The sequence below is a fragment of the Eubalaena glacialis genome, chromosome 1 (assembly GCF_028564815.1).
Source record: "Eubalaena glacialis isolate mEubGla1 chromosome 1, mEubGla1.1.hap2.+ XY, whole genome shotgun sequence".
In the NCBI taxonomy this organism is placed as follows: Eukaryota; Metazoa; Chordata; class Mammalia; order Artiodactyla; family Balaenidae; genus Eubalaena; species Eubalaena glacialis.
The window spans coordinates 39250492-39273001 of NC_083716.1; the positions used below are offsets into that span (position 1 = coordinate 39250492).

At 35.5% G+C, this 22510-nt stretch overlaps 1 protein-coding gene across 3 annotated transcripts in view; it reads right to left on the minus strand.

Annotated features, from left to right (window-relative positions):
* Positions 1-2294: 2294 nt before the first annotated feature.
* Positions 2295-22510, minus strand: part of MINPP1 (multiple inositol-polyphosphate phosphatase 1) — a 43873-nt gene continuing 23657 nt past the window's right edge. Inside the window, exon 5 of one of the 3 annotated variants that reach the window (XM_061195579.1) lies at positions 2295-2878. In XM_061195579.1, the coding sequence (XP_061051562.1) occupies positions 2485-2878 (394 nt within the window). In that variant the 3' untranslated portion in view covers positions 2295-2484. The remainder of the gene's footprint in view (positions 2879-22510) is intronic. The other 2 variants (XM_061195565.1, XM_061195586.1) reach the window with 2 other exon arrangements.

The window sequence follows — 22510 nt, forward strand, 5'->3', positions numbered from 1 at the left end:
TAAAAGTTGATTTTGCCTGAAAACACGAAGCTCCTTTTGAGATCAAGATTACATACAAAAAGAGCTTCAAGTGCATGATTATGTGTTGGAGAGCAAAAACTTCAAAATGATAAAATGACTATAAAAAACAGTAAGTACAATGCACTGCACACATCAAGTTGTAGACTAGACAGAAAAATGGCTAATGTCCATAGGCTATTTATTAACTGACTAAAGTCTCAGAACCGATAGCGATTAAATTTTGACTTGACTGAATAATTTGGTCACCTATCATGAATGAACTCTTGTTGGCCAAAGATTATTATTCAATGTTCAACTTTTTATATATCCTACCCTAGATAAGATCTTTTGCTTTTATCATGAGATTCTTCAGTTTCAGGCATTTCCTAAGTGAGAATAATAGCACCAGAGTAATGTCACAACCTCTGTAACATTAGGGAAAATGGACCACACTAACCCTCTATCCTGAAATATTTTACATACCAATGACTACAATGATAACTATATGGTCCTATTTAACAATAAATTAAACAATTCCTATAAAACTTTAATAGTCTATGAAAAGTTTATGAATCAAATTATTTAATGTTCCAGACATCAAGTAAATTTGTTTTAAGGTCTTTTAAGATAACCCCCTTGAAAGAAAAACTAGGTTCATTCCACTTTAACATGCCCATAGACTGAGTCTAGTGTTTGTACATAAAAAGCACACAACAGGTATTGATGAACTGATGGTGTTAATTTAAGACAAGTGATCAGGATCAAGAAGTCTTGAAAAACAAACACAGCAATTAAAAGAAATCAATTATTCAAGAATGATACGCACAGTATAAGTCCATTTATAGAAAATTTTAAATTCCCACAACAATACTACAAGTTTTCAGAGTCAAGCATGCAATGGAGTGGTAAATACTGAACTTCATGTTGGTGGCTACCTCTAGGCAGGGAGTGAGGGCAAAAGCACCAGGGAGGCATACAAAAGTCCTCAATTCTTCTTATTTGGATCTAAACCGAATGATATAATGTTAATTTTGATAAAACAGTATGATGGGCATGAATGCTCATTATACTGTTCTCTTCTTGTCTGCCTACTTACAAATTTCAAAAAAGAAAAAGATTAATACCAGACCTTTGCAGGAACAATCAGCAGTGTATTGATCCATCAGTAGTATTTATCAGCTAATCATCTTATTTTATGAACATCATTCATTTGAAGATCAATGATCTACAGACCAATGATCTATGTATGCATCTTCTTTTATACTTTCAATATATAGTTGTATCACTTTTTATTTAGATTTTTAATAAAATAGATTTCAATATTTCTTTAAGAAGTGACAATCTGAGGAAACTTCTATTAGAAAAAAATTTCCTTATATTGCCTGATTTAGTCAAAGCTGCTTGAAATGCTAGCCTGTTACCATCAGTTACTGATTGTGTATCAATACGGAGAGCAGAAAAGACCTGGTAGTAAAGCCACAGGAATTCTGTTTATTATTATAGCAAACATTTTCCTGGCATTTGACAGAACTCAGAACCATTTCTTTGAAATGGGTTCATATCTGTGAAACTAAGCCCACCAGTAGGAAGTCTTTCTTTACAGAAATGCACAAAAAGGAAACTAAACCATCAAAAGATATATTTCACATAATAGCAAAATATAAAAATACAAGCAAAAATGACAAAATTTTTAAAAAAATGCTAAGCAATGGATTTAAGAAACTTTGATTCTATTCTTCTGTCTTGTTGCTAATGGTCCTCTTTGTTCTTCCACTGTTACATATGTGAAACAGGAATGATAATAATTAAAGAATGGCCTTGCAAGACTTACTAGGAGGTTAAAAGGAATTATTGAAACAGTGTTCAAATACTTTATAAATACTATTAACAAAGATATTTATTTTATTATATTTTTGTCTTCCTTCAGTGAAGGTGTTCTTTTAAATCAGACTCTGTTTATTCATATTGTTTCGAATTCTCAACTAGAGAGATGTTAGCTTTCTTTCAAAGCGATACTCTCAGTGAATCATAATAGTTCTGATTAAGAAAGATGATACCAGAACTTTGCTACCTGAGGAAAAGAGAAAGAACTGCAGCACAACTGGTAAAGTTCCTAGACTTAGTCCAATCAAGTTATGGATTGTCCAACTGACATAATATTTTGTTACTCCAACTTTCAAGTATCATCTTGAAATCATATTCTATCTTAGTGTGAGATTTCTTACATAAATATTTAACTTCTGTAAATGTTTGTAGTGCCAGTTATCTTTTTGAATAGATTTTTTTTCCCTTAAGAGAGCTGCTCCAGTGAAGAATCATTTCTTACACATCCATGTCCAGACTCAAAAAGAAACGTTTTTCTTTGAAAAGACAAAAATACCCAAGTAATGTTAAAGCTTGCTGTAGCCAGGGATTGCCCACCTATTCCAAGCATGGGATCACTCCCTGGAGATTCCTGATGAATTAAAAATGTTTGCCAGTTACTCATAGCTCATCAGGTGTGTTCACCTTTGGTAGTTCACATTTTTCACTGGTGTGACAACTCTGAAGGATGTCCTTGTAGTGGTTCTTCAGATCTTCATACAAAGAAGCAGTTTCTTGTGAGTGAGCCAATGGTAACACCTTTTCATTCAGTAACATCTGCACTTGGAATTCTTCCTTAGGAGTCTTAGCATTTTTACAATGGTAAAGCACAAATATTAGGTTTGAGGCATAGGGTACAATGTGACCACTTCGGAACTTCCGATGCATTTGCTCCTTGTAATTGTAAGCTGTTAGGGGCTCCTTGTCTTTGAAGTAGCCCATGAGAGAAAGGAGTGGAAGAAGGGTCTCTGCATGACCAAACTGAAGGATGACTGGAGAGGAAATTGGTTGAGAACTTAAAAGAGAAGTAGAGAAAAAAATACATATAAACATATTTTTACATACATAATAATTTAACATAATAGCTTTTAAACATAATAGCTACACTTAGAATTAGCATACAACTTTATCATCTTTTTGTAATCTTTATAACAACAATCTACATAACAACAATATGGCTGAAATTCTGTGTGGCAGAGAACTGAACTTTTTATGATAAAAGTTATGTTCCAAAATTTTGGAACACTGTAGTATTGTAAACCCATCTACAACAGTAAGCATACACATTATTCTTTAAGTTTAAAGAGAGAGTTGAGTCTTTACTTGTAGATTAAGGAACTTGAAGTTGATAATGTATTTCAAAACTGCATTGCCTGCCTGTGAAGGACTGGCCCTTAGTAAATACTGATTACTCCTTGGAGCTCATCTGAATAAATTTCAAATGTTATTTTATCTTTATCTAGGGAATAGGACAAGCACTATTCAGTAAATTTCTCGGTTAAAACCAAGTCTGAACAGTGAACGGTAATGCATGTAATTCCTCAATGTTTTATAAGACCCGACTTGGGCACAAAATGTGGAAGAGAGCTACAAAAGGGTAGAGACATAACCTATTCTAGCTCATATACTGTGTCTGTGGTTGGGAATGGACTTTATACACTGCCAGAAACACAACAGCTTTCAACACCATGAGCTAGGTCACCTTTATTTTTGTTTTTTGTTTTTTCCAAGTTTTCTACGATTTTTTTCTGGTAAAGGCTTCTTTTAAAAGCAGCAGCAAATGACTGTTTAGCCTTCTCCCAACTTTTATAAAAAGAATATGACTATTGTTCTTAAATATAATTCGTAAACCTATTCAAACACAGTTAACCATCTGACTTCTTGCCACCACCCCACACATTAGGTTCACATTTTCTGGGAGGACAGCAGCATTTGCAGCAGTTTCTGAACCTTCCTAATTCCTCACATAAAAACAGATGGAGCAAATGGACAGCAGATCCCAAACCCAAGGGAAACATTCACAACATAACTATGTGGAAAAGTATTCTCCATGAATCATCAATAGCCTCAAGACCTGCATATTATCAGTATCAGTGTAGAAGGAAGCAGAGGGAAGCCATAAAGCATGTAAGAGATCTGAAAACTGGAGAATCCCAAACAGCCATCGGGTATTCACTGGAAAGTGCTGTGGGCCAATCTGAGATAGCAGCTGAAATTGGGAAGGGTTTAGGTTACTCTAGTGTGTGTGTGTGTGTGTGTGTGTGTGTGTGTGTGTGTGTACAATACGTATGCACCGATACTATATATTATATATGTATGCATATGTATATATATAATGACAATGGTAATATAGATTGATTTTTTCTATACGCCATAAACATACAACATATCATTACTATTTTTGCTTTAGGTAATGTTACCTTTTAGAGCACTTAAAAATAGAATAAAAATTATGGTAGACAGAATTCTAAAATGACCTCCAAGAATTCAGCCCCCTGGTGTATATACCCAGTATAATCCACACCTCTTAAATTGGGAAAGACCTACATATATCAAGATATCACTTGCATGATTATGTCATATTATACGGCAGAAAACATTTTGCAGATGTAAATAAGTTTCCTAATCATTTGAGTTTGAGTTAATCAAAAGGAAGATTATTCTGGGTGGACCTAGCCTAATCTGGGTAGGTTACTGAAAGGGGATGAAGTTTCTGAGAGATCTTCCTGCTGACCTGAGAGCAGCAACAGCCACGTTGTAAACTACATATGGAGGGACCACATAATGAGAATATGAAATTGGCCTCCAACAGCTAAGAGCAGACCCCCCGCTGACGAGCAAAAAAACAGGGACTCAAATGCTTCAACTTCAACTTGGTGAGTGCAAGGGAGGACTACCTCTAGGCCTCTCCTGGGGCTGCAGAAATCTAGCCCCTGTGAACTCTCCAAACAACTGCTCCAAGGTTCCACTGAAGGACAGAGGCCACACTAAGGGGAAACTGCTGGGAGTGGGGTCAAGACTGAGCAGGAGAGGGACCGCAGAGATAAAGGAAAAAGGAAGCCCAGATAAAAGTGGGGGGAGGGGAGCAGAGCCAGGAAGCAAGCTACCATATTCCTGAACAGTACACACACACACACACACACACCCCCCCCAGAAAAGGGAGCTCTGTAAGGTTAAAAAAGCAACCTGATACAGCCTTCTTCTAAATGTTGAGGAAACCTAAATTTACATTATAACAAGCAACAGAAAAATAAATAAGAGAATAAGGAGCAGAAAAACATCCCTACAGAAAATAAAACTATACTAGGAAAGTATACTCAAAAAATACAGAGAAACATACTATTTCTCAATTATCCATTATTTTGAGATTAATATTCTCTAAAAGGTGTGAAATTTAAAAACCATTCATCAGCAGGTGATTGTAAGCCTCTTTTCTTAACTGGTATACTTCAATTAGGTCATCTAAAGTACCTAAAACCTTTATTTATTTCCAAGCAGTATCTCCTTAAGTCCAAAGTTCTAAAGCAGTACCATTCAAACCACAGTTATATTTAGTTTGACTGCATAAATATTTTTACATCTTATAATATTTGTCAGTATTTTAAAATTGGGAGATTTCAAATTCTTAAAAATCCAGATTTGTGGCTCCTCTTAAAAACCTGAAAGATCTGGCAACATGAACTCCTATCAAGGCAATAATCAGCTGAACAGGAATAAGGTTTACCCTCCAGAGATGACATATACCTGTTGCACAGGACATATATCATTTCACGTTGTTTAAGATAGGATGGATACATTCGTTTGTTACTTGCCTCGCCCCTTTATATGTTTGACTATAAATAAGCCAAAGCCACTGCCATAATGTAAATATAATGGAATTTAATAGTGATAGAAGTTAAAGAAAAACATGTAATATAAAGATACTGGTTTGTATTTTAAATCTTCTAGCCATGAGGCAGTAAGTGCAAAGCCAGGAACAACCCTCAGCTCAATACTTTACTATTGCTCTTTGTAAGATTTATTAGGACACGTAAGAGTTCAGGAAGGATAGCAGCAATACCCTCACTGTCTCACTGAAAGGCTTAACTGTCAGCAACTCTCTCCTCTTTTCCCCACTGGGGAACTCCAGTAAACTGGGAAGAATATATAAGGCAATATATAATATAAAATATTCTACTTTTAACATGTAATTAACATCAAAATTATTAATGAAACTATTTTATTCTTTTCTACCAAGTCTTTGAAATGCCGTGTGTACTTTACATTTACAGCAATCTGAATTCAGACCCGTCCCATTTTCAGATGCTGAATAACCGCACGTGGCTGGTGGCTATTTTGTGGTAAAGCGTTTGACAGACAGTGGAGTAAACAGCCTTACCCTACCTACCTGGGTTCAAAAGTCAATCAAATAAAGAGAAAATAGAAAAAAAGATAAAAAACAAATAACAAACACACATATGAAACAAAATTGTGTGCTGGGGAAGAGAAGAGACCAACAGGGCTATGTACAAATGATGAGTTCAAAGTCCTATTAACTACATCCAAGCTACAGAAGAAATTAAATCTAGGGTGTTACCCAAATTTAAGGTTTAAACCTAGGGTTCCTTAGGTTTATATAAAAAGCAATAAATCCCATTTTCTCTTTTGACTGCTTACTTTCAGTCACGTATTAAAATCAGCTATTTTTGAGAAGAAAGTTGAGAAAAAATTGTGCTTTAAAAATGCTTATTGGGAGTTTTATGGGAAATCAAATAACTGTATATATTAGATTCATATAGGAAGCCAAATCAACAAAAATAAATGACTGTCTTCTGCCATATGATCCACCTAAATTAAAAAAAAATATTTTAGAATTCCAAGCAATTCTCAATAGGAAGGAAAAATGCAATTTAAAAAATAAATGCCATGAGTATCATCTTCTTACTACAGATCAATCTCCATTACAGAAGGATGCAATATACAAAAACAGTATGTTTAAAGGTCTGGTTAAATGCATCAATACAATAATGATAACTAAGGACAAGGAAAACTACATACTAGAGGGTCAAGACTAATGTAGCCTTCCCCAAAACAATCTAAACAACTAAAAACATCAATTTACTTAGAGATCCAAATGTGCTTGCAGAAAATAGTAAGCAGCTTACAATTTTTTGTAGGTTATATATTTCTACAATAATGCCAAATATAAAGGAGAAATGAGCACAATTTCACTCACAATTATTTTTTGTCTGCCTTTAACCTTTGTGCCTTAAAGTGTCTTGCACAAATAGCAGATGCTGTTGCTACTTCAGAAAAAGAAGTTGGCTGATGTTGCTTGTATTCATACCAAAAAAGCACTGGACAAAAATGGATGTGCCCAATTTTCTGAAACATAAAGAAGAGACTTTTCAAAGATCCATTTGGCCATTTGTTTAGATGTGACAGATACTAGCATTCTCTGCCAAGTGCCAGGTACCATGCTAGTTTCTCTTTTTAGGAGGGAGGAAAGATGAGAAAGGGGGAGAAAAAAGGTGGTAAGGTGAAAGAACAAAAATACAAATAAAACATATTCCTGGTTCTTGCAGATGAGAATTTGTCTAAGTGTTAGGGGAACCCAGAGAAAGAGAGTAAAATCACTCTGTCTGAGGAAGAATTGGACGGACTTTGCTGAGGAGGTGGTGTTTGAGCTGGCTCATGAATACATTCCTATTAAGTCTTATAATAGAAATGCTGCCCGTTGTGGCTTTAGTAAAGTGTAGTATCTGGTTTACCCTATGATGTAGATATCATCATCCCATTTTTACAGATGAAAACGCTGAGGTTAACTTACTTGTCTAAGTTAACTTAGAACCATCAATTAAACTCACTAGAAAAAATACTATCCATTAAATTCATAGGAATAGATAATATAAAAGATTAACCTAAATCCTTTCAAAAAAATATTAATCGTCCTGAGCCTGATTCTTAAGTTCAATTTTTCAAAATTGTTTTTTTTTTTAAAGAAGGGCACATCTGAAATTATTTAACTTTTTAGCTTGAACTTGAATACAGGAATACTATAAATCGAGTTTCACGAATATAATATACACACAAAAAAATTCACTTGGAAAAAGCTCAATGCCTCTTATATAGGAAAATATTTGCATAACTGGACTGGAGCAAATAAGTTAGAAATTTAGTCACCCAAGTTTACTTTCAAGCCATTGCTGATTTAAAATCAATCAAATCAAATCAAAAAAACTTAGTACAAATTTAAAATCTATTTCAAATCAAATCAATGGGGGGGGGGGGTGGGCTATGGAAACATGGCATTTCAATATACCAGCTGAGGAAAACCACATTGTTAGTGCTTGGTAACAAGGCCTCTGGCGTACTAATTTGAATTGGGCAATTTAAAAAATACTCTTTAGCAACATGCCCTTTGGTGAGAGCACATGTTAAATCCTACAGAATAAGAAAATGCACTGTCTCTTAAACAAGGCATCAATTCTTCTCCAAGAATGTATAAAAGGCAAAGATTACATTTCCTGGGTTTTTAACCTGAAATAAATATGTGATAGAGGATAAACAAAAACAGAAAGACAAGAAATCTTGCTTCAGGAACACACTACATGACTAACTGCTTCCTAAAATTTGAGACACCATGTATCTATTATGAGCTTATGGAGACCATCTTCTCTCAATAACTCTGAGGCACTCAGTGCATCATACTCTCTACCATGAATTCAGTTTGCTGAGTAATAAAGGGTATATGCAACTACATTTTTATTGTAGCACGAAGAAAGGGAATATGTCAACAAATGACAGTTTTCAGTTTCAGAGACCCAATGTCTAGGCCAAATACTTTTCAACTCCCATTAGTAAGTACTAGCTATCTGGAACACTGTACTGAGGTTGTATCCAGATCCAATGTCATCTACCTCTTATTTCCTAAACACTTTCTTTATATATGAACATCTTCTCCTTGCCAACCAATCTCCCCCTCTTTATCTCTCACTTCCCAGACATAACTATTTAAAATCATTTTGCCCATTTCTAAGACACCTGATTACAAAATACAGCAACAGATAATGCTTCAAGTTTGTATCAGGATGCATGATTTCTTGTTTTTGACAGCAATATCACCCCTGGTCAAGTGTATTACAAAACAACACAAATATATATATAAAAATATATACGCAATATATATTATATATATATATCATACAATCAAATGATCACTTTAAGAACTATGTGTAAATCATTCCTAAATGTATGTACACAAATCTTCATTGAGCACAGAATAAGAAGATACTTAATTGGTTTGGTTTACATCTTTTTAAAAAATGTCAAGGAATATTATTAAAAATCTGGCTTAGAGAAATTTTATCTCACAGGGAAAGAGCTTATAAAATAGAAAAGAATGCCTTATGATACTTTGTAAAATACGCTATCAACAAGAACATAAAACTGAAACTCTCAAGTGGCCTAAAAGTTATCTTTAAGCACTTAACATGTTTCATACAATTCTAAAAATCTTTCTTCTTGATTTTTGTATTTCAAAAAAAAATTCAGAGCTCACTAAATGTGTAGGTTGTATTTTAAGGGTAAGAAGCAGAATTTAGCACACTCCTAAATAAGTTACAAGATCGGAAAAAAGTAATTTTTCCATTAACTCAAAAAGTATTCCCAATAAATAATAGCTCAGAATATAAATCACTTGCCTCAGACATAACTGTTTTTCTTCACTATTTATTTTTCCTAGCTGATTCAACCTGGTAATCCTTAATGATTCAAGTGTTAAAACTAGAATAAATATAATAAAGTAATCTTCTTCAAGGCTCCCTAAGAAAGCAGAAGTAAAACACCTACCTCATAATTATGAGGTATAAAATTCAAAAGAACTTAGCTAATAATTTTTCAGTCCTTTTAAACTACATACTTCAAATCAAGGGCCTACTTACAGCTAAGAATGTCAGAATGCTTTTCTTCACTTATAAACAATGACTAAGCAATATGTAAACTGATTTCTACTTTACTGTTTGAAACTCAACTGCCAAAATATCAAATGCTGGGTATAAAAAAACAACTAGAAATTTCAGTCTCCAGTCTGTAAGGAGCTTAGAAATTGCAATTCCACCCTAACAGCCAAGAGCTGAACAAACTGAAAAATCAACAATTCTTCTTAGATCCATCAGAGAAGTGAGGTCACAGGTCAAACTGCTGTCCCCCAAATTGGAGAGAGAGACAGGTAGATACAGAGAATCACAATTTACAGGAGCAGAAACCTCCATGGGAACCATTCCAGGGTCGGAAAACCTAAACTGTAATTGACAAATTGCTAGAGGCTCAGTGTGGACAAGTCTAAGTTAAAAACTTCAGGGGACCGGGGCTTCCCTGGTGGTGCAGTGGTTAAGAATCTGCCTGCCAATGCAGGGGACACGGCTTCAAGCCCTGGTGTGGGAAGATCTCACATGCCGCGAAGCAACTAAGCCATGCGCCACAGCTACTGAGCCTGAGCTCTAGAGCTCGTAAGCCACAACTACTGAGCCCACATGTCACAACTACTGAAGCCCACACACCTAGAGCCTGTGCTCTGCAACAAGAGAAACCACCGCAATGAGAAGCCCGTGCACTGCAATGAAGAGTAGCCCCCGCTCGCCGCAACTAGAGAAAGCCTGAGCACAGCAACGAAGACCCAATGCAGCCAAAAATTAATTAATTAATTAATTTTAAAAAATAAAAAATAAAAATTTCAGGTGACCAGGCATAGGGGGGAGTGAACTCTGCCAGGTCCTCAGTGAATCCCCTCTTGCTTCTGGCAGGGGAAGGAACAAAGGAACCATTTTGAAATAAACCAGAGCTTTCTGTTCTTCTTAACAAGGCCTGCCCTCAGGAGAAACTATTTCACCAGAGTCTAACCTGCTAGGGGGTTTTATCAGAGCCTAACCTACCTGGGAGAATGGAAATATTCAACTCTAGCCCCCCTCTAACTCTCCTGTGTCATCTATGGAGGAGAAGAAAACTGAGAGGCACTGGTGAAGTTCACTGCTTGGGGCATGGCTCATCAAAAGCCTGAGACCTAATCATAGGACTATAGAATGCTTCCCTTCCCTCCACACCTTACCACTATATTACTAAAGGCCTACTTACCATAGTTCCTCTTACCCAGTACATCATGTCCACTTTCAACAAAAAAAATTACAAGGCATACTGAAAGGCGAAAAACATCATTTAAAGAGACTGAACAAGCATTTAGAACCACAGTCAGATACGGCAGATATGTTAGAATGATCAGGCCAGGAATTTTTTGAAAATATAATTAATCTGTCAAGGGCTTTAATGGAAAAAAAAGCAGACAATATGCAAGAACAGATGAATAATTAAAGAGATGAAATTTCTAAGAAAGAATCAAAAATAAATACTAGAGATCAAAAACACAGTAAAGAGACAAGGAATATCTTTGTAAACCTGACACAGATGAGGAAAGAATCTCTGGGCTTCAGCATATGACAACAGAGACTTCCAAAGCTGAAAAGCACAGAGAAAGAAGACTGGAAAAAAACAGAACAGAATATACAAGAACTGTGGGACAATTACAAAAGGTTTAAATTAACATATATGTAATGCGAATACCAGAAGGAGAAGAAAGAGAGTCAGGGACAGATGAAATATTTAAAGCAATAATGAATGAGAATTTACCCAAATTAATGTCAGATGCCAAACCACAGATCTAGGAAGTAAGAGAATACTGAACAGGATAAATTCAAAAAAAACTATACCTACACATATAATATTCAAACTTCAGAAAATTAAAGATAATGAAAAAATTTTTGAAAGAAGCCACAGGAAAAAAGCACCTTACCTATAGAGGCACAAAGATAAGAATTACACCTGACTTCTCTTCAGAAGCCATGCAAGCAAGAAGACAGTGGTGTGAAATATTTTTAAGTGCTGAGAGAAAAAAAACCCCACCAACCTAGAATTAATGTTGAGGAACTCAGAGCTTTCCTGCTAAGATAAGGTACAGGCAAGAACGTTCCCTCTCACCACTGTTTTTCAGCATTGTACTGTAAGTCCTGGCTAATGAGAGGAGATAAGAAAAGAAACTAAAAGGTATACATATTGAGAAGGAAGAAATAAAACTGTCTTTGTTTGCAAATGACGTGATCATCTATCTAGAAAATCCAAAGAATCAACAAAAAAACCTCCTGGAATCAATAAGCAATTATACCAAGATTGCAAGATACAAGGTTAATATACTAAAGTCAACTGCTCTTCTATATACTAACAATAATCAAATTTCCATTTGAAATTAAAAACACATTACCATTTACACTAGCAACCCTAAAAATGAAATACTTAGGTATAAAATAACAAAATATGTACAAGATCTACATGAGGAAAACTACAAAGCTCTTATGAATGAAATCAAAGAATAAATAAATGAAGTGATATTCCATGCTCACAGATAGGAAGGCTCGATATTGTCAAAATGTCAGTTTTCCCTAACTTGATCTATGGATTCAACACAATTCCAATCAAAATCCCAGCAAGTTATTTTTGTGGATATCGACAAACTGATTCTAAAGTTTATATGGAGAGGCAAAAGACACAGAATAGCCAACACTCAATACTGAAGGAGAAGAACAAAGTTGGAGGACTGATACTACTCGACTTCATGACTTACTATAAAGCTACAGTTATGAAGACAGTGTGGTATTAGTGAAAGAATAGACAAATCGATGGAACAGAAGAGAGAGCCCAGAAATAGGCCCCTGTAAATACAGTCAACTGATCTTTGACAAAGGAGCAAAGGCAATACAGTGGATCAAAGACAGTCATTTCAATAAATGGTGCTGTAACGCTAGACATCCACATGCAAAAAAAAAAAAAATCTAGTCACAGACCTAACACCCTTCACAAAAATTAACTCAAAAAGGATCAGAGACTTAAATGTAAAACTCGTAGAAGATATAACATCAGAGAAAACCTAGATGACCTTGGGGATGGCAATAACTTTTCAGATACAACACCAAAGGCACAATCCATGAAAGAAATAATTGATAAACTGGACTTCCTTAAAATTAAAAACGTATGCTCTACTTAAGTCAACGTCAAGAGAATGAGAAGACAAGTCACAGACTGAGAGAAAATATTTACAAAAGACACATCTGATAAAAGACTGTTATCTAAAATATACAAAGAACTCTTTAAGATTCAACAATAAGAAAACAATCCAACTAAAAAATGGACAAAAGATCTGAATAGACACCTCACAAAAGAAGATATACGGATGCAAACTAAGCATATGAAAAGGTGCTCTTATGTCATTAGGCAATTAAAAATTAAAACAATGAGATACCACTACACACCTGTTGGAATGGCCCAAATCCAGAACACTGACAACACCAAGTGCTGGCAACAGGAACTCTCATTCATTCCTGGTAGGAATGCAAAATGATACAGCCACTGTGGAAGTTTCTTACAAAAAAAAACATATTCTTATCATGTGATCCAGCAACTGCAATGCTTAGTATTCCTGCAAATGAGTTAAAAACATACGTTCACACAAAAACCTGAACATGGATCTTTATAGCAGCTTTATTCATAATTATCAAAACTTGGAAGCAACCAAGATGTCCTTTAGTAGGTAAATGAGTAAATTAACTGTGGTACATCCAGTCAATGGAATAATATTCAGCACTAAAAAGAAATGCACTATCAGGGCATGAAAAGATACGGAGGGAACATAAATGCATATTACTAAGTAAAAGAAGCTAATTTGAAAAGGCTACATATTGTATGATTCCAACTGTATGACATTCTGGAAAAGGCAAAACTATGAAGGTAGTAAAAAGATCAGTGGTTGCCAGGGGTTGATGGGAAGGGAGGGATAAACAGGCAAAGCACGGAGGATTTTTAGGGCAGTGAAACTATTCCGTACAATACTACAATGGCAGATACGTGTCATTATACATTTGTCCAAACTCAGATGATGTACAACACCAAGAGTGAACCCTAATGGAAACTATGGACTTTGGTGATAATGATGTGTTAATGTAGGGTCATCAATTATAACAAATGTACCACTGTGGTGTGAGATGTCAATAGTAAGGGAGGTTGGGGGGCGCGTGGTAGGGAGTTTATGAGAAAACTCTGTACTTGCTGCTCAATTTTTCTGTAAACCTAAAACTGTTCTAGGAAATAAAGTTTATTAATTAAGCAACAACAAAAAAACTACTACATGGGAATATATGTGACCAAAAAAGCACATTTTCCTTCCAAAGAGTTAATATAGTCCCTCTTAAATAGCTGCTCATGCTTATACCTGTTTGCCCTGTTATGAATAAGACTTACTCACATTTCAATTTTCTTTGACAAAGTTAAGCAGCACACATGTTAAATGTAAAAACATACTGTGTTTCTATTTTAAATTACTTCCAAACACCCAAAAATGGGGACTTGGATACCTTCAATTAGTGGAGGCTAAAGAGTTGTGGAGTTTCAGTGTGTGCACATATAGCAGTGATTTTTAAATTTGGGGTTGTTTTTGTAACTCTAAAGATGTCAAAACAAATATACAAAGTATTTATTTATGGTCCAGCTTTCATCAGAAGCCATTAAAGGTATGTGCCAGGTTTCTGTAAAGTAAATCAGTAATTCTTGTGAAGGTAGTGGGTTCCATCTCAGGAATACAACACTCTTTGCTTTGTCTCATAATGGAGAGTACATCTTAGGAGTGTTCTAAGTCATCTACTAGGAACTGATTTACTTCACTTAGTACAGGCACAACTGCTGTTTGAAAGAACCAAATCCCCAGCTTCTCCTTAAATATACCCAAGTTCCGAGGATGGCATGGGAATTTTTCTGGGTTTTATTCCCAAGCTTCTTCAAAGCAAAGTTGGTTTATGATTAAGCCCAAAATACTGGCAACAGCCAATTGGTAAGAGCGTGTGTGCATATGTCTGAATGAGCGAGTACAGAAGTGTGTGTGTGTGTGTGTGTGTGTGTGTCTGCCTGGGGGCTGGGGGGTTAGAAAGACCAGAGAGAACAAGAGAACATAATGTATGGGAGGACAAAAAGGGAAAGAATGTGAACAAAAAATCACTTCTCAGTTTACTCAGTTCCTAATATAAGGCCACTGCACATAGTTTTGTCAGAAAATTGCTGAGAGCATGAAGACTGCTACATTCCATTCTACCTATGGTCCCATGTAAATAGCTTTCTTTGTATCATATGGCCATTCAATAAACAGAGTTGTGAGGTTCAAGATGCCATGACATAAAGTACTAGGTTTTTACCTTTAACCACTTAACAACAAATTAAGAAAAATTCAGATATTCTATAATTTGCTTTGAACATTCCTATTTTTCTTAAATCATGCTGTTCCTGTTCTCTATATTCTGGCTGCATACTCTAATCCTTCAACAAACATAGACTTCTATTAGTCACACTTCTCATATTAACTATATCCCTGACTTGTAATGATATTCTTTAGAACTTGTAGCACAATAGTCTCCCAAAAAACAAGGAATAAAAAGCCATGGCATAAACCTTTAACTCTGCCCTCTCCCTCTGATAAAAATGCATTAAAGTTGAAATGTCACATTTTCCAAAAAGTGACAAAACCACTTTTACAGAGGTTCATTTTAGCTTTAAAAAATTTTAAAAACCCTAGAAAATGTAAACTACTAATACAAATATAAGAAAACAAATAACCTATATGAAGTATATGTAGAAATACACAGTTGGAATTCTAATATTTTAGGGTTGAGATCTGGTCAAGATTTGCTCATTTTAGAAATAAGGAAAAGACAAGTGAATTACCAAATGTTATCTAGCAAGATAAGAATGCAGTTCTCTAAATTACAGTCCTCTTTTTACTTATATAAGTTGCTAAGGAGATTTTATCAAATCTTCCATTAAAAAGCAAATTTAATTTGAAGTCTAAAATTATGTTGTTAAATGAGGTTTGATGACTATGCATGTGTTCAAAGTAAGTAAACACCCCCAAAAAAGCTCAACTAGAAAAACAACTAATGATTGCATGTTTTTCCCTAAATGTACACAGCTTAGATTTTTCTAAGCTCTTAATTCATGTTTCACACTCAACTAATGTTACACAAAGTGTATTTTTTAAACATGATCCAGGAATATCAAATAGAGCTTTAGACAACTCATAAAATTCCCATACTTATGTAAGTGCACAAATAAGCAACATGAACTGCCAGAGATATGAGATGCTTTGGGAAGAAAATTACGAGGAAAAAAAAATTTTTTTTAAGTCTTCTTTTACATCTGATTGAAGCATCAGCTCCAATGAGGCATATGGAGAAGCATCAGGTTTGACAGTTTAACACAAATATAGAATGAAATGACTCAAGCATAAAGTTTTTTCTCAAGCAAAAATACATAGAAATAACTTTTGCTTCCAGCCAAGATGGAGTAACAGGGACTGGATTTACCTTCCTGCCTTAAACTACTATACAGCCAAACAAAATATATGAAACAGCAATTTTTAGACGTTCGACAATAGTGAGAATAAGAGCGAGGCAAGGCAAATGAGGTGAATCCCAACAGCTGTCCCATTTTAACTGCCTAGAGTTTCCAGGCTGCAGCACAGGGCAGGGGAACCCAAACAGAGCACGGCAGTCTTCCTGAGCAGATGAGATAGAACTGAAAATTAGGGAGGCCAAGCTGGCTAGAATTCACAGGCTAGAGTACCAGAGAAGAGAGATCTATAGGGACTCCCCTCAAGTTTTCAGCTAGTACTGATCAGCTCATGTCTGTGAGAAAACTATCCAAACCCAGACAAAAAGTGTTAAAAAGAAGGAGGCGAAAAAAATCCCCAAAACTAACACAAGGCCAGGAATAGTTTGTGTTCACACAAACCAGACTAGGAAAACCTCAAAATATACAGGGTACCAAATAGATGCTCAGGAGGAATTGCCTCAATAGTGGGGCAAAATTAGCCCATAAAAAACATTATTATAAACACAAAAGAGGTAAACCACAGACTAAGAGAATATAAAGCATAAATCTGAGAGAGAATTTGTATCTAGAATATACTTAAAGAACTCTTACAACAACAGTAAAAATGATAAACAACCCAGTTAAAAAATGGCAAAAGATTTGAACAGACACTTCTCCCCAGTAAACATATGGATGGTAAATAAGCACACAAAAAGATGCTCAATGTCACTAGTCGTATGGCCGTTAGCATAACTGATACCATCTTGAGCCCTTAGAGTTTCTCCTTCCACTCACCCTGCCCAGGACTGTACTGTGTAGCAGTGAATCACTATTCTGTCATCAAGGGCTTTGTAGTTAATAGATATTGTTTAATAATCATCAGGACCAGGTGGCCTCAATGCTCTGTTAGTCCCCAAACAATAAAAACCTTCACTGACGTATTCCCAGCGCCCAGGAGACTAGTTACCCATTCGTGAATCCTGACTTGGGAATGCACGTCCTATTTCCAAGTTCCTGCCCCCATACCCTAGGTTAACTATGAAATGGTCCCGATGCCCCCTCGGCGGTGCAGAGTACACTTGGGAATGCTTCCAGATCACTGTCCGCCTGATCCTGATCCCACCGTGTGCGTAAGTTACCCTATAATAAACTGATCCATTGATTACATGGAGCTGCCCACCTTTTGTTTCGGTTTCAAGATGCCTTATCAGTTTGGTGGGCACTTTTCATTACCTCTGTCCTCCAACACTAGTTTTTAGGGAAATGCAAACTAAAACCACAATGAGCTGCTCCAACACACCCATGAGAACGGCTAAAATTAAAAATACCTACCATACCAAGTGTTGGCCAGGAGGTAGAACAACTGTAACTCACACACTGGAGGGGAGAGTTTGGCTGTTTCTCAAAAAGTTAAACATACACCTAAATATGACTCAGCTATTCCATCTCTAGGTATTAATTACCCGAAAGAAATGAAAGCATATGTTCATACAAAGACCACAAACGTTCACAGCAGCTTTATTTGTAATAGCCTCAAACTGTAAACACCCAAATGTCCATCATAAAGAGAATGGATAAACAAATTGTGTAGTATCCATATAATGGAATACTAAGTAAAATGCTAAATAAAAAGGAATGAATGACTGATACCCACAACATAAATCTTATAACCATCATGCTGAGGGAAAGAAGCCAAACCAAAAAAAATGTGCATATACATACTATATGGTTCCATTATATAAAATTCTGGAAAACACAAGTTAATCTATAGTGACAGAAAGCAGATCAGTGGTCTGCCTGGGAATGAGGGGTGGAAAGTACATTAGAAAGAGTCACAAAGAAATTTTTGTATGCAATGGATAGTTCGTTATCTTGATTATGGTGATTGTTTCATGGGTGTATAAATATGTAAAAACTCATCAAACTGTATGCTTCAAATATGTGTTGTTTATTTCACATCAGTTATACTTCAATAAAGTTTTAAAAAATCAAAACAAGTATTAAGAGTTGATATGCTGAAGTCTGTGAAAGAAATCTTCAATGACCAACCTCAAAAACTCCTCCTCCCATAAAGCCTTTACCAAACCCCAACAGTTCAAATCAATTCTCCTTCAGCATTTCTTTTTACCTGTTTTAGTGCTGTTATACAGATATCCTCCAAACTAGGATATGAGTTCCTTGAGACAATAATTTAAATGTATTCAACTTAGTATATACCCTCTATTGCCTGCATAATAAGCTGTATTGGAGTAGAAGTAAAACTAAAATCAGGGAAGCACTCACTTAGGAGGCAGTTGCTAAAATCTAAGAGAGAGAAGATATTAGCCTGAATTGAGATGGTAGCAGTGGGGATGAAGAAAAGTCAAAGGACTTTATATAAAACTGGAAAAAAAAAAAAAAACAACCCACAATATGGTGAGTAGATGTAGAAGGTGAGGGAGATAGAGTCAAGAATGATGCATAGGTTTGTGGCTTGGATGCCTGGGAGGATAAACAGGGACTGTGGATATTCCTTCATTACATACTAAGCACCAACTGCATGGCAGGCTTGTTCTAGACACTGAGGACAGAGCACGGAAATAAAGTTCTAGACATCACAGATCTACAGTCTACTGAGAGTCAAAACATGTCTTTCCAGAAGACCAATGGACACTTGAATCTGAATTCAAAGCATAGCCAGGCTATGCTGGCTTTTACCGTGTTTAGCCAGTATCTTTCAACAACTAGCACTATCCTGGTACCTAGTTAAACTCCACGGAACACTGACTTCGGAAAGTTAGCAAAAAGACAAGCAAGAACATATTCTGAGAATTAGAATCTGCATACATTCCTACGAACTTTAAAAGACAAAGCTCATTGGTTACAATGGGCTAAGTAATCTCTTGGTGCCACTATACGTTTATTTCAATGCTGCCATCTTATGTTAAAATGTGGAACTACACAACCTTAAAAAGCCATACTCTTATTCAACTGTGAAATACGAAAACGTCAAAGATTTGAGAGTCAATGAAAAGGTAGATAAAAGGCTAATGAGAGTTATTTAATGACCATAACATATATTTACAGCAATTACTTCTGGTATCTGAGAGTATCCCTAACAAAATGGAAGATCTCATGAGGTAATTAATACATAGTCCAGAATATAAACCTTACTTTGAAAAAGTAAGGAAGCGACTTACTGAATCCCCCCAGTTAAAAAATAAAAATAAAAATATACTAACAGAGATAATGGGGAATGGGAAAGTAGAATAAAATCCAGATATATCTCATTTATTCAGTAAATTCAATCTGCTTTTCTCATCACAGCTGCTTAAACGGCAATAGCTGTTTAAATTTGCTTAAATAGTAAAATTACTGGTTTTAACTTTAATCCCATCACTGTAGTGATGGTTTAAGAAGGAAAATAGTCAAGATCCTAATAAGAGCCAAGGACTATGGATTTGGAGCACTGGTTATATTTAACCAAAATGTTGACACTTGTCAGTTAACATCATTTGCAACCTCCAATTTTTCTGTGAAGTAAAATCATGCTATTAAAATTATGTTGAAAAATATTCAGAAACATTGAAGAATATCTTTGATTTAATGTTAATATAAAAAGATAAAAAAGGAGAACAACCTGTGTACACAGTATCATCTCAAAGTGGGGTGGAGGAGGGATGGAGATAGCAAAAAGTAGCCTGGGAACTCTAGAATTAAGTGAAAGACATTTCCTCAGATAATATTAATGACAAGATATTGCTTTTGTATATATGTATACATATACATATAAACACACTTGGTATAAACTCAATACAAATACAAAAAAGAACTTTAAAAGTCATGAAGGAAAAAGGTTGTTTTGATAGATTGTTATGTTATGACAGATCATAAAATGGTTATGACAGATCATAAAATTGTTATGACAGATCATAAAAAATACAAAGATAAAATATTCTGTTAAAATATTTATTATATTTATGTTATTATTATACCACACTGGTGTGTGATATTAGCAGCAAGGAGGCTGTGTATGTATGAGAGGGGGTAGTGTGAGGGAACTCTTTAATTGCTACCCATTTTCGTTGTGAACCTAAAACTGCTCTAAAAAAGTCTATTAGCTTTTTGTTTTTTGTAACCTATTATTCTCTCTTTGCTGAGCGTATACTGGTTTTCTTGAGAAGTACCCTTAATTTTGGCACTGCTCATAGAATTGGATAGTGTCACTCTGTTTTTTGGAAAGAAATCTGACAGAAGTCTCTAAACTCACTTTCTTCCCTCTACTTATTTAAGAAGATTTCATCTTGATTCAGCTAAATGCATATTTTTTAAAAACCCTAATCAGTCTTTTAGTATAGAGAAAACCAGTCCCTGAAAAGTACCTGCCAGTTTCTTCACAATCAGTGCTAACTCTCCTTCTTCAGTTAGAAAAGGAGGCAGAGGCCAAAATCATTTCCTGACTTACAAGGTCAAACTCTCCTTCCTTTAACTTTTTATACTGTTTTACAATCTTACATGAATAGTTATACTATGGCCCATGGCTTTTATATACATTTCTATCTTCTCTCAGTTGTAAGAGTCACAAGTGCAGTGACTTTGTCTTACTCATCACTATATCCAGCTCCTAAGACACTGCCTGACATGTATCACAGTAGACGTTTAAAATATTGTTGAATGAATCTTCTTTTCAATTCACAAATAAAGGAGTAGTCCTCCAAAAGGAGTAAAAATTTAGGAGTAGTCCTCCAAAACGAGTAAAAATTTTCTCCATCTTGTTGATGAAAAGGGAATTAGTTTAAGAAATGAGCTCAAGTGTCATGGACATATATACACTACCAAATGTAAAATAGATAGCTAGTGGGAAGCAGCCGCATAGCAAAGGGAGATCAGCTCTGTGCTTTGTGACCACCTAGAGGGGTGGGATAGGGAGGGTGGGAGGGAGGGAGATGCAAGAGGGAAGAGATATGGGAACATATGTATATGTATAACTGATTCACTTTGTTATAAAGCAGAAGCTAACACACCATTGTAAAGCAATTATACTTCAATAAAGATGTTTAAAAAAAAAAAAAAAAAAAAGAAATGAGCTCAAGACCATGAAAATTTGAAGAGACTAAGTACTACAAAATATCTGTTTCCAATATTTGAATAATCACAGCAGCAGGGGGAGGGGAGGTGTGTGAATGTCCAACAAAGACATTAAGGACATGTTTTGACCAGAGAACTCTCGTATATGATAATAATACCATCTTTGTATACTGCATTATACTAAGTGCTTTAATAGACACTACCTCATTTGATTATCACAACAACCCTGTGAGTCAGGAGAGATATTCCCCTTCTCAGAAGTGGGGAATCTGCAGCATCAATAAAGCAGAACCAGGACTCAAACCAAATCCAAGCATCTCCCCACTACATCACATTGCCTCTATATTACTGCATCTCATTCAACAAGCCACCCATGAAAATTAGTCTCATTAGCTTCTAAGTATTTAAAAACACAATCAGCTATTACCTAACATAACGGAGTACTCGGTTCGTTGCATTTTTTTCCCTCCGTACTTCACTTGTGGGTAAGATAAGCAAATTATAAGAAAATAAACTAAAACTGTTAAGATAAAAACAAAACAAATAAAACTTCCTAGCAGGTAATCTAGATTACTATAAATGGACGAACCTCAACTTGGAATGCTTCATCTTCAGATCACATCCAGGAACCACTGCATGTCAGGGATTGTACACACATCTACAGTTTTAATATTCTTTAGCAATCCCTGATAGTCAAAATTGCTGATCCCGTAGAAATTGCTGACCCCCTAGAAATTGCATTCCTAGGTATATACCCAAGCAAAATAAAAATAAGTCCCCACAAAAATATGAATACAAATGTTCACAGTAGCAATATTCACAACAACCCAAAAGTGAATATATCCCTAATGTCCATCAACTAATGAATAGATAAACAAAATATGGTATATTCATACAATGAAACATTATTCAGCCATAAAAAAAGAATGAAATACTGACACATGCTACAACATGGATGAACCTTGAGAACACTATGCTAAGTCAAAGAAGCCAGTCACAAAGAACCACATATTATACGATTCTATTTATATGAAATGTCCAGAAAAGGCAACTCCAGAGACAGAAAGTAGATTAGTGCTTGCCTAGTGCTGAGAGGGCTGGGGTAAATGAGGAGTGACTGCTCATGGGCATGGGTTCTGTTGGTTTT